Source organism: Aethalodelphis obliquidens, unplaced genomic scaffold, assembly GCF_003676395.1.
Source record: "Aethalodelphis obliquidens isolate GAN/ISIS:26980383/991018 unplaced genomic scaffold, ASM367639v1 scaffold87, whole genome shotgun sequence".
Taxonomy (NCBI): Eukaryota; Metazoa; Chordata; class Mammalia; order Artiodactyla; family Delphinidae; genus Aethalodelphis; species Aethalodelphis obliquidens.
In genome coordinates, this window is record NW_020838031.1 from 266,336 (window position 1) to 278,939 (window position 12,604).

At 40.1% G+C, this 12,604-nt stretch overlaps 1 protein-coding gene across 1 annotated transcript in view; it reads right to left on the reverse strand.

Annotated features, from left to right (window-relative positions):
* FMN2 (formin 2) overlaps positions 1-12,604 on the reverse strand; it is a 313,404-nt gene that overhangs the window by 128,818 nt on the left and 171,982 nt on the right. Inside the window, 1 exon segment of the mRNA XM_027094056.1 lies at positions 6,577-6,664. Coding sequence (XP_026949857.1) covers positions 6,577-6,664 — 88 coding nt within the window.

Genomic DNA, 12,604 nt, shown 5'->3' on the forward strand with positions numbered 1-12,604 from the left:
CCAGAGCCACGAAGGAGGAAAAAGACCTTCACATCCTCCTGGCTCCCTGGGTGGCCAATCTGGAGTTTCAAACACTCCCAAAGCCTGAAAACACACCTCATCCCCTAAGGATCCCAGGAAGGGGAGGACAAATACTGATTATGTGTGTGTGCTCATGTGCACGCATGTGTGAATGTGTGTGTATCTGTGTGTGTGTGTTTGTGTGTGAACGTGTATGCACGTGTTTAGAGGAAATAACTCATTTAATAGCCCTTTTTACTAGTGAGGAAAGTGACGAACAGAGATGAAGAAATTTTCCCAGGTTTACTTACCTAACCAGTGGCAGGGCTGAGATCCAAATCTCTTTGACTGGGTGGCTTAAACAACAGGAATTCAGGTCTCAAGGTTCTGGAGACTGGAACTGGGGCAGATTTTCTTCCTGGCTCACAGAGTCCTGGTCTCTCCTCCTCTTCTTATTAGGATGCTAATCCCATCATGGGGGTTCTGCCCTCTTGACCTCATCTAAACCTGAGTATGTCCCAAAGTCCCCACTAAACACCATCACATTTGAGGTTAGGACTTCAACGCAGGAATGGGGGTGGGGTGGGATGGGTTGGGGCATGAACATTCAGTCCATAACAGAATCCAGGGAGCCTGGCCCCAGAACTCACGCCCTCATCGTTGCTAGACTACACTAGAAAGTAGAGGGAAACCGAGGGAAGCAAAGATACTGAGAAGAAATAATATGCTTAGACAGTGAGTCTGAATGAAAGCAGGCACCCCCAAGGACCACACTAGGGGGATATCCTGTATTTCTCTACATACTCTCTGAGCAACTGGTACCTAAAAGAGAGACACAGAAATTTCCACCTCTATGTACCACCAGACTTACAATAATCACAATATGCTTCAGTTATTTGATAACCTTAGCCCAGATTGCTTTTTCTATAAAAATTTTGTTTGGTTCAATCAAGAACAAGCAACTCCACTAATTAATAATTTTCTTTAAAATATTTTTACTCAATTTACAGATGTGAAAAAAAATCCACAACTTCATTTCTCTAAGGAACAGAGTCAATAAGCAAACAAGGGAATTTGTATAAAATGACACTTAAAGCAAGAAACCAAATTTGCTAAATTTATATTGTGCTAAGTTTTAAAACTCCATATTGGTAGGAAAAAGTGTTATGTACTCCTGCCAGTTCTGTTTTTGCATATTATTAGATAACACAGGTCCTCACTCTGAAACAAGCTAACATGAACTCGGAGTCAGGGGGACAGATGCCCTTATTAAGGGGAAGTCACGGACACACTTGATCTATAAGCCTCAATTCCCTTCACTGTAACATGGAAATTTACCCCCTTCCTCTGGACCATTTTACACAACTATCAGTAATAATCGGGGGAGGGGGTGGGGGTAAAATTCAAACCAATACTGAGTGCGTCTCTTTGGATCCTGACAGAAAGGTTTCAGAATGTGTATCCTGCTTGTCAAGAGCAATTATCTTTCTAAGCACCTGCTGCCTTATGTAATTCCTTCCTATACAGTTATCAGGAAGAGGCTTCTCAGCTCTGAGCCCCTTTGAGCCAGTGACCGAAGAGCAAAAGATGAGCAACATGATGCGGTTCCAATGAGGGGTGAGAGACAGACAGATGTCACTGGAATTTCTGATTTAAATCTAAAACATGTTATTGTCCTTGTAAAGTATCCTTAACTACATTTATTTATTTATTTATTTATTTATTTATTTATTTATTTATTTATTTATTTATTTATTTATTTTGCGGTACGTGGGCCTCTCACCGCTGTGGCCTCTCCCGTTGCGGAGCACAGGCTCCGGACGCGCAGGCTCAGCGGCCATGGCTCACGGGCCCAGCCGCTCCGCAGCACGCGGGATCTGCCCGGACCAGGGCACAAACCCCTGTTCCCTGCATCGGCAGGCGGACTCTCAACCACTGCACCACCAAGGAAACCTCTTAACTACACTTTTTAAAAAATTTTTTTAAAAAGTGCTTGAAAAGCAATTATTGGGCTTAGAGACCAAAAATAAAAACAACCATGGTTTCATTTACCTTATCAACTATATTTCTAACAGAATACTAGTTAGTTTTACTTAATTAACCCCTTTAATTTCAAGTCACATAATTTTGATAAATCGCGTTTGAACGGGATAGAAATTTCAACAAGGACACAATTTAGTATTCACTGCCCTCGGCTCACAATACCAGCAGGCTTTAATCAGGACAGACACTCAAAAGAGGGAGGAAACCTGGGCCTTATCAGCCTGGGTGGCTACTCCTGGGTGGACAGTGACACTTGTTTCCACGGGTGGGGCCATCAAACACTTTCTTAGGTGCCCCTTGCTACTGTATCTGTAATCGATGTTAACATACGTGTACCAAGGGAATGTAACAGGGTACGTGAGCCAGTTAAGGGTTCAGTACTTGGGGCACCTGCACCTCAGGGTGGTGGTGGTGCCCCTGTGGCCTATAAGAAGGGCACACTCCAGAGGCAGCTCCTGCAAGGTCCTCAGCCCTCCGATAGATGAGGCTTGCACATTTGTACACGAATACGTGAAACTAAGGGTATACAAGGTCTGTGGATTAGCTGAAATCTCTTAGACATGCCCCAGCCACCTCCGTCCACAGGCTGAGCACGAGACACCCCGCAGAGTCATCTACAGCTGGGGTCCTTAAGGAGGCCACCCAAGGCTTTGTCCCAAAAAGCCCTGGTTGCGGCCCTGGCTGCGCTGGATTTCCAGCGTCTCCGGCATACCGAGGGCAAAAGATCGCTCCCTCTGTGATGGGTCTGTATCGGTGCAGAGCAAACCTTTCAGGCAAGATATTGGTGAGGGGACCTCCAACCACCGAAAGCTAGACAACCTCAGGGTTACAGTAACCCTACTGGCCAGGGTTTAATAAATATCTAAACAAGAGAGAATTAGATCAGAAACTGCTTCTTTTGATCTGGTGGCAGGGTCACCTTACTACTTGTGTGCCTGCAAAATGTCTCCTTAGCACTTGTTGTCCAGGCGGTATTATTAATGGCACCCCTTCCACTCTCAAAAGTATCCCAATCTGGATGATGAGCCACGTGGACCTTCTACCCAGTAGTGAGACTGGAGATGGGGGGGGGGGTGGCGGGAAGCTGAGCCTTATGAAATTCAGAATTCCTTTACAGCTACTAGGATCTACCAAAATGGACCTAAGAGTTGCGAAGACCACACTGACTCCTTATGGGTCAAAAGTTATACAGAAAATTCAATTTATTTTCACTAAACTACAAATCTGTAGATACTCTCATAATACCAATTTCTGGGAATAATACTAGATTATTTAAAGGAATCCTCCTGTTGAGAACAAATAAAAATGCTGGATAAAATATATTTGTAAAATATCTTAAAGTCTTCAAAGAGCTGATGAGATAGGAATTAGGATTCTAATCAAAAGGCAAGAGAAAGCCCTGAGAGAGGAGCTCGCTCAGAGCCTGCCTTTGCCCTGCTTGACCCAACAAATCTGAACTTCGTGCTGACAGTTTCTGGGGCCTGGGGCTAAATACGAAAGCTCAGGGCCCACCCAGAGTACAGATTCTAGACCCTCTTGACAATAAACTGGGACTCGAACGGCTACACACAGGGAAATCAACTCCTGCAGTGATGGACAGTTAGCCCTGCCTGACGGGGCCTCTGGAGGCTGATTTAAGGAGATCCTAAACCCAGATTTGCTCAGACCCCCAGCACAGACTAGGGCAAATCTCTGAAAAGTACCTTCATCCTAGAGTTTAAATTATTCTAAACCCTTGGAGTGGGAGTTTTCAGAAGTGCACACCATTTTCACCCTTCCCATCTAAAAATTGTTACAATATGCAGGATAATTTAGAGTTTACCAGGCACGTTCACAACTGCATCACAGCAGCTCAGGCCTCCATCATAAGCGCCACACACACACACACACACACACACACACAGATACGGTGACAAGAGGAGGATCAGACCTTTGGCACCTATGACCCAAACCTCCCATCCTAATTACTCCAATGCGGCACTTTACAATAGAAATATTACAAAGGAAACTCAGCTCTAAGCTTTCCTAGAGTTATCTGACAGGGAAGAAGACAGAGAAGAAAATCCCTGCAGTTTTTTACCATCTTACACATGCTTTGTTTTTGAGATGCCAGTGCTGGTTGTAGGAAAAGCACAGTCTTCAAGGAGCAGCATGTGCTGATGGGAGAGGAGGAGTAGTTAGTGAGGAGGGCTGAGGGCAGGCCAGTCTGTCCTATTAACAAGCTGTGCTATATACACTACCACACGCAAAATAGATGGCTAGTGGGAAGCAGCCGCACAGCACAGGGAGATCAGCTCGGTGCTTTGTGACCACCTAGAGGGGTGGGATAGGGAGGGTGGGAGGGAGACGCAAGAGGGAGGGGATATGGGGAGATATGTATGCATATAGCTGATTCACTTTGTTATAAAGCAGAAAGTAGCACACCACTGTAAAGCAATTATACTCCAATAAAGATGTTTAAAAAACAAAAAAATTCTCAGTAAACTAGGTATTCAAAGAAAACTTAATTTAATAAAGACTCGGAAGACCACAATGAAAAAAATAAAATAAAATAAAACAAGCTGCGTGACATTGAGCAAAAGACACAACCACTGAAAGAGCTTAGTTTGCTCTTGTATAAGGTGACCCCGGAGGTCTGGTTACATCCTGTGGCCACTTTCACATCCAAACCAATTGATGTTTACACTGCCGTGGACTTCTCAGTGGAGGCACATCCTGACAGAAGTCAGTTCTACTATGGAGGCCACAAGTGATTTGCTCACGGACACCGCAATCTCGACAACACACAGCAGACTCGGGCTTCTGGCACCGAAAGGCCCACACATACACACACACACACACACACACACACACACACACACGTTAGTCGACTCCTTCGCTCAGAAGGTTCTCATTACTAACTCAACCCAGGCAATATCCAATTGAAGGAAAGGACCATAGCATTAATTTCAGATTTCATTCCATGGCTTGACTGGGCTACATCTGCCAGCTTTAGAAAAGCAAATGTTTCTTGTTGCCGGCCTTGGCGTCCTGCTCTATGACAACGACCCCCAATGCTTCCACTTGAGAAAGCCTCCTCACCACCAAAGCAGCTTAATAAAAATTTAAATTGTGATTGTGCTACTCACGGATTGACAGGGCAGGACAAGCTTGTGCTATTTATGAATTATTCCACACATTTTAAGCCTACCAAATAGAATCCACATTCATACGGGGGTAAGCTGGAAAGCCAGGTAAATGTTTTCATGATTTTTAAACCATATTTTGTTAACAGGTAAACTGGCATTCCATTGGATAATTTAATCTGCTTTAAATCTATTCTAAGGCTCTGAACAGCTTAGGGGGCATTTTGAATATAAATTTAATTCCTCTATTCACCTTCGGGCAATATCTTTCAGCACAAGTGTGATAGGACAATATAGCATAGGGATGCCTGTCAATAGTAAAGTATTAAAATACTGACATGAAAGCCATTTTAAAAATGGTAAAAATCACCCTATTTCCAAATATAGAAAATATTTTATAAGCCTGGTTAAAGATATAAATTAAAACAACACCATAAAGAATAACAAAATATCATGCTATTACTGCTTCCATGCGTCTGGATCACCAACAATAACATAAACAGGTAAGAATAACTTGAAATTATCTCTGATGTTTATTACAAAAATAATTCGGTCCCCGTATGTGGAGAGAAGCCTGGCGGTTACACGCTCGTCATCCCAAGGAACTGAAAAAAGAGGGACCAGTTGTCCAGCCTAAAAAGTTACACATAATAAAGCTGCTTGAGTGATTCTTTCAGCATCTCACAGCCTCTCGGAACAGGAGGATGAAGAGAATACGTCCCATCACTTACTCAATGCTTTAAAGGCACTGAGACAAGTGGTCATGCAGCCTCTTCAACAGTTTTGAGTTTTCATTTAATCACTATACACGGCAATCCAGTCTACTCTTCCACGTCTCTAATCATAAGGACATTTTAAAAACAACAACAATCAAAACATGCTTTCATGTAACTCGTACACTGCTTTTAGTTGATCTATTAGAAAATCTTAGGTTTATTCCTCTGCTTTATGTTAGCTCAGCAAACATCTGAGATTCACTCTCAGCATATTTTCCTCTCCTGTGGACCATCCTCCCCAGGTATCGTCAGGGGCTGAGGCACGGCCCACATCTGGATCTCACCAGTGTTCACCAGTCCCTCTTTGGACATGGCACAGAGAAGTCAAATCAGGTACAGAGCACAGTGGGACTAGTATTTTTCATGAGTCAAAAATTAAATATTTGCTAATGCACACTAAACATGTCACATGAGAATCATGCTCTTAGCAAGATACAGAAATAACACAGAAGCCAAATTACTCGTAACCTTTCCAGAAACAATCATGGTAGAAAGTTTGGTAGCAGTTACAGGAAACACACTCATCTTAATCTACACAGAGAGTCTAAGTATGAAATAATTTTACCACTAAGCAGCACATCCTTTGGCCCAAATTTGAGTATTCAAAAGCTGAATTTTTATTTTTCACTTACCATGTTGTATATCTTTCATATCTAAGTGAAGGCTAGACATCAATATTCCAACTGCTTGTGACCTTTTGTTGCTTAGTAACTTGACAACCTGTTCAAGAAAGAAAGGAAAAGGGAGAAATGTTATTTGAACTCAGTGATAGGCTTAAGAGCATGTTATTTTTATCCTAAATGAAGAACAAATAACTTAGAACAGCTAAAGTACCAGAACTGATGTGAACAAGCTTTTGGGTTTTGCTTCTCCCGTCTTCAAAAGCCCTGCCTTTGCCCTGTTGTTCACCAGCAGCCTCAGCATCAGGCTCTTTACCTGCCTTGTAAGAGCCTGATCTGCCATCACTGAAATTTCTAACCATCTAGGAAGTCAGTTTGGTCTCTGTAAAATAACAGTTACACACCTCATCATTTGCAGCCTGAGATTTAAAAAGTGTTCTTTGTTTTTAAATGCAGAACCTTGAAACACTGGCCAATAAGTAAAGGGAAAAAAATAAAAGTACGCAGAGAATCTGTTAGATCAGATTAGTTTGACCACAAAATAGAAAATGTGCTTTTATGAAGGTTTTTTAGAAAGCTCACTATTTTACTGGCATTTGCTCTCGTTTTGCATTTGGCCCACATTTTGGGAGGAACTTTCCAACTAATTAATTGTGATACAATCATCAAATCTAACGGGCTGTGTTAGCTCAATCTCAAATCCTTCCAGAGAGTCGGAGGAGCCAATCCACACAAGCCATGAGAAGCTTCCTAACACAGATGGAGGCAGGTTTAAACTATGTTTTCTAGACTATAACACATCACTGGTAAATCCTGCTTATGACACTATTATCTCAGATAACTGATCTTACGTAGAGTAGCAATTTCTACTTACTCTCAGCATTTTGTTATAAATTTGCTTAGAAAAACACTGGAGGAAAAGAAAAATGTTAAGGTCAAATTCCAGAAGTGACAGCTGCCCTAAGTTGATCAATTAGGAAACTAATAAAATAATCATGCCCAGCTGTCAAACAAATCACAGTGTAAGATAATATTCTCAACAGGAATAAGAGCATTCTTGGTTCCCTATCAGGGAAACGGGTGGAGAAAAAGACAAATCCCTTCCAGGAGAACCAACCGCAAAAACCCCACAGTCATTTCTGAAAGCTTCCTGAGGAAAGGGACATTAACACCCCACAAGAAGCAGCGCCTCCTAATAGGAAAGACATAGAAACTGATTCTCAGTTTGCTCTTTAAACATTTTATTTAATTCAGCTTAGAACTTGAATTTGAATCCATTCATACCTAAACTATTTTTATCAATAACAATTTCCTCTTCCGAGCTGAAAAAATAGAAACTTAATTTCAGAAAAGCAGAAGGCATGTATTCTGTTCTAAAAATGTTTCTAACTTCAAATAAATAGAATCTGGGTCTCATCTGTGCTACGCTGAAAAAACTGCTTTTCCTAAGGTTTCCTATCTCCCCCCACCCCACTCCCCGCCGGTTCCTAATTACAATGAGCACATCTGCATCCGTATGTCGTCTGACCTTCCTGCTGTGCTGACATGTTTATTACACCCTTATAAAAATTCTGGTGAAAATTAATTTCTAACCCTCAATTAAAACTGGCGTCTGGAAGGCCTGCACAGGGAGCTCTCACGTCTACCACTGGGGGTCAATCACCCAAACGGGAAGAGAGGGTCCTCGCACCTCCAACGCGAAGGAGTCTCTACTTCCCCGGCAGGAGGAAGGGAGATGTTCTTACCGCCCAGCAACAAGCTCGGCCAATGGAAAATGTCACAGCTCAGCCAATGAGAAACCTGAACTCCCACTTTCCTCCAATGAACTTTTATAGAGGAGAGCCCCGCCCACTGCCCCTTTTCTCTATAAAAGCTCCTGCCCTTTGTTCTCCGCATTTCCCTGTGGTCAAAAGCTTGAATTTATTTACCCAATTACAATTCCCCTGGTTATTACCAAATAAACTCATGCTGCTGAGAAAACTGGCTATTTTATTTTTAAAGTTGACCCTCTGTACTCCAGGATTCCTGCCAGTCTGGCTCAGGCTTTTTTAAGGTGAACTATTCTGATTTCACATTAAATATTGGCATATCCCAGAGTTCTGCTCTCAGCTCCATATTCTCTTCAATGTATGACCTATATTTTCTCCTCCATCAACATGTATGCCTGCACTTATATAACTGTGTTCTTTTAACAGCATCTGAACCTCAGCAGTATCCTATTTTTCTAACAAATATCTCCACTTCAATTACCCACATAAACCTCCATCTGACATGTCTAATACCAAACTTGTCATCAAGCCCACCCCAAAAACCTACTCAGCTTCTCCTCTTTTATTCCATATGTTGAGATCATGCACCACGATTTTCAGTCCACCATCAAAGTTAGAAATCCAGAAATCATTCTAGATCCAACCCCCTCTCCTTCACCTGCATGTTCTGGTCTGACAAGTCCTGTCAGTTGTAAGTCTGCTCTATCCTTGAAATCTACCCCTTCCTCCCTAAATCTACTGTCAGCATTTACTTCTGTATTATAACTTGCAGAGATCAATGCAAAGGATCCTAACCAGACTTCCCAGTTCTAGTCCAGTGGTTCCCAAGGTGTATTTCCTGCAAGAGAGGGCACCATAATCACCTGGGAACTTATTAAAGATGCAAAATCTCTGTCAGAAAGCTGTTAGTTAGAAGATCTAGGCAAAGAAAGACTCAATCAGCATTTTAAAAAGCCTTCCAGGTGATTATAGAATAAACAACGATTCTCATGTTTTCCCATCCATTCTCCAGTATTATCTCTAAAAGTGCCGCTATTTGCATGTCACTCCCTTGCCTTTTAAACCTGAGAGGCTCATAAATAAGGGTAGGTCACATAGCCTCTTCACAGACTGTTTCACAGTTCATACCTGAAACTTGCTTTTCCTCTTATAATTGAAATGAACTTGACTACAAACTGTATGTTACATTTAAATGCCAAAGATTATAGACAGGAATAATAATTATTGATCACCTTCCAAAAAGCATACATACAGGAGAGAACACATGTCTAAAAGGATCAGTTCCTCCACAGTTCCCCAGAGTTATTCAACCTAATATAAAGAAACCACCATCATCGCTTCTCTCTCTCTCTCTCTCTCTCCCCCCCTTTAATACACTGAATAACAAGAACTTGAAGCTATCAAACTATAACATTTTAAGAATCCAGTGACCATATATATAATGGAGATGAAGGAGTTGACTCTTACAAAATGATCTTAAAACGCTTAGATGAAAAGCAGAAAATACAGATTTAGCAAATTTGAATATTCCAGAAGGCAATCTACAGATTCAGTGCAATCCGTGTCAAAATGCTACAGTCATTTTTCACAGAAATAGAATAAATAAGGCTAAATCTGCATGGAAACACAAAAGATTCCAAATAGCCAAAAACATCTTTAGAAAGAACAAAGCTGGAGGTATCACACTCCTTGATTTCAAGCTACACAACAAAGCTACCATAATCAAAACAGTATTGTACTGGAATAAAAAAAAAGACACACAGATCCACGGAACAGAATAGAGAATCCAAAGATAAACCTGAGTTTATATGGTCAAATTCATCTACAACAAAGGAGGCAAAAATATACAGTGGAGAAAAGACAGTCTCTTCAATAAATGATGTTGGGAAAACTGAACAGCTACATGTAAAAGAATCAAAGTGGATTACTTTCTCACACCATATTCAAAAATAAACTCAAATGGATAAAGACATATAAGACTGGAAACCATAAAACTATAAGAAATCACAGGCAATATGCTCTTTGACATCAGTCTTAGCAATAGTTTTTTGAATATGTCACCTCAGGTAAGAAAAGCAAAAGCAAAACTAAACAAATGGGACTACGTCAAACTAAAAACCTTTTTCACAGTGAAGGAAACTAAGAACAACAACAACAAAAGGCAGCCTAATTGAATGGATGAAGATACATCCAAACAATGTATCTGATAAGGAGTTAATATCCAAAATATACAAAGAACTCATACAACTCAACAATAAAAAACAAAAAACAAGGGACTTCCCTGGTGGCGCAGTGGTTAAGAATCCATCTGCCAATGCTGGAGACATAGGTTCAAGCCCTGGTCTGGGAAGATCCCACATGCCATGGAGCACTAAGGCCATGCACCACAACAACTGAGCCTGAGCTTTAGAGTCCACAAGCCACAACTACTGAGCCCGTGAGCCACAACTACTGAAGCTTGCACACCTACAGCCCATGCTCCACAACAAAAGAAGCCACGGCAATGAGAAGCCCGCACACCACAATGAAGAGTAGAGAGCTGCCTCAACTAGAGAAAGCCCATGTGCAGCAACAAAAACCCAACACAGCCAAAAATACATAAATAAATAAATTTATTTAAAAACAAAACAAAACAAACAAAAAAACACCAACCAAACAACCTGATTAAAACATGGGCAAAAGACCAGAATAGACATTTTTCCAAAGAAGACATACAGATGGCCCCGAGACACATGAAAAATGCTCAACATCACTAATCATTAGGGAAATGCAAATCAAAACCATAATAAGATAACATCTCACACCTGTCAGAATGGCTATAAAGTCTGCTGTTATTTACTGTCAGTTTCTCCCTTTTTGTCTGTTAATATTTTCTTCATGTATTTACATGGACCTACGTTGGGTGCATATACACTTACAATTGTTGTAACTTCTTGGATTGATCCCTTGATCACTATTTAATGTCATTCTTTATCTATTGTTACAGTCTTCATTTTAGTCTATTTTGTCTGGTATAAGTATTAGTACCCCAGCTTTCTTTTCATTTCCATTTGTACAGAATACTTGTTACTCCCCTCACTTTCAGGCTGTGTGTGTCTTTAGATCTGAAATGAGTCTCTTGTAGGTAACATATATATGGGTCCAGTTTGTGTATCCACTCAGCCAATCTATGTCTTTTGATTGGAGCACTTAGTCCATGTACATTTAAAGTAATTATTGATAGATATGTACTTATTGCCATTTTGTTAATTGTTTTTTTAATTAATTTTCATTGGACTATAGTTGCTTTACAATGTTGTATTAGTTTCTACTATACAGCAAAGTGAATCAGCTACACGTATACATATACCCCCTCTTTTTTGGATTTCCTTCCCATTTACGTCACCACCGAGTATTGAGTAGAGTTCCCTGTGCTATACAGTAGGTTCTCATTACTTATCTATTTCATACATAGTAGTGTATATGTCAATCCCAATCTCCCTTATTAATTGTTTTTATAATTCTTTTTTTTCCTTTCTTTCTTTGTTCACTTCCCTTGTGATGTGATAACTATCTTATGTTTGGATACCTTTCTCATTTTTTGTGTGTTATCTAGTATAGATTTTTGGGTTGTGGTAACCATAAGGTTTATATACAACAATAACAATTTTTCTCTCTCTCTCTGTATATATTATATATATAAAATATATACACATATATATGTGTATATGTGTGTGTTTATTTTATTTTTTAATTTGTTTTTATTGAAGTATAGTTGCTATTCAATATTATATAAGTTACAGGTGTACAATACAGTGATTCCCAATTTTTAAAGGTTATGCTCCATTTGTAGTCACTATAAAATATTGGCTATATTCCCCATGTTGTACAATATATCCTTGTAGCTTATTTCATACCTATAGTTTGTACCTCTTATTCCCTTACCCCTTTATTGACCCTCTCCCCTTCCCTCTGCCCACTGGTAATCATTAGTATGTTCTCTATATCTGTGAGTCTGCTTCTTTTTTATTATATTCACTAGTTTCTTGTGTTTCTTAGATTCCACATAAAAGTGATATCATACAGTATTTGTCTTTCCCTGTCTGATTCATTTCACCTAGCATAATGCCCTCCAAGTCCATTCATGTTGCTGCAAATGGCATTATTTCATTCTTTTTTATGGCTGAGTAGTATTCCATTTTATATATATATATATATAATATATATATAATATATAATATATATATAATATATATATAATATATATATAATATATATATAATATATATATA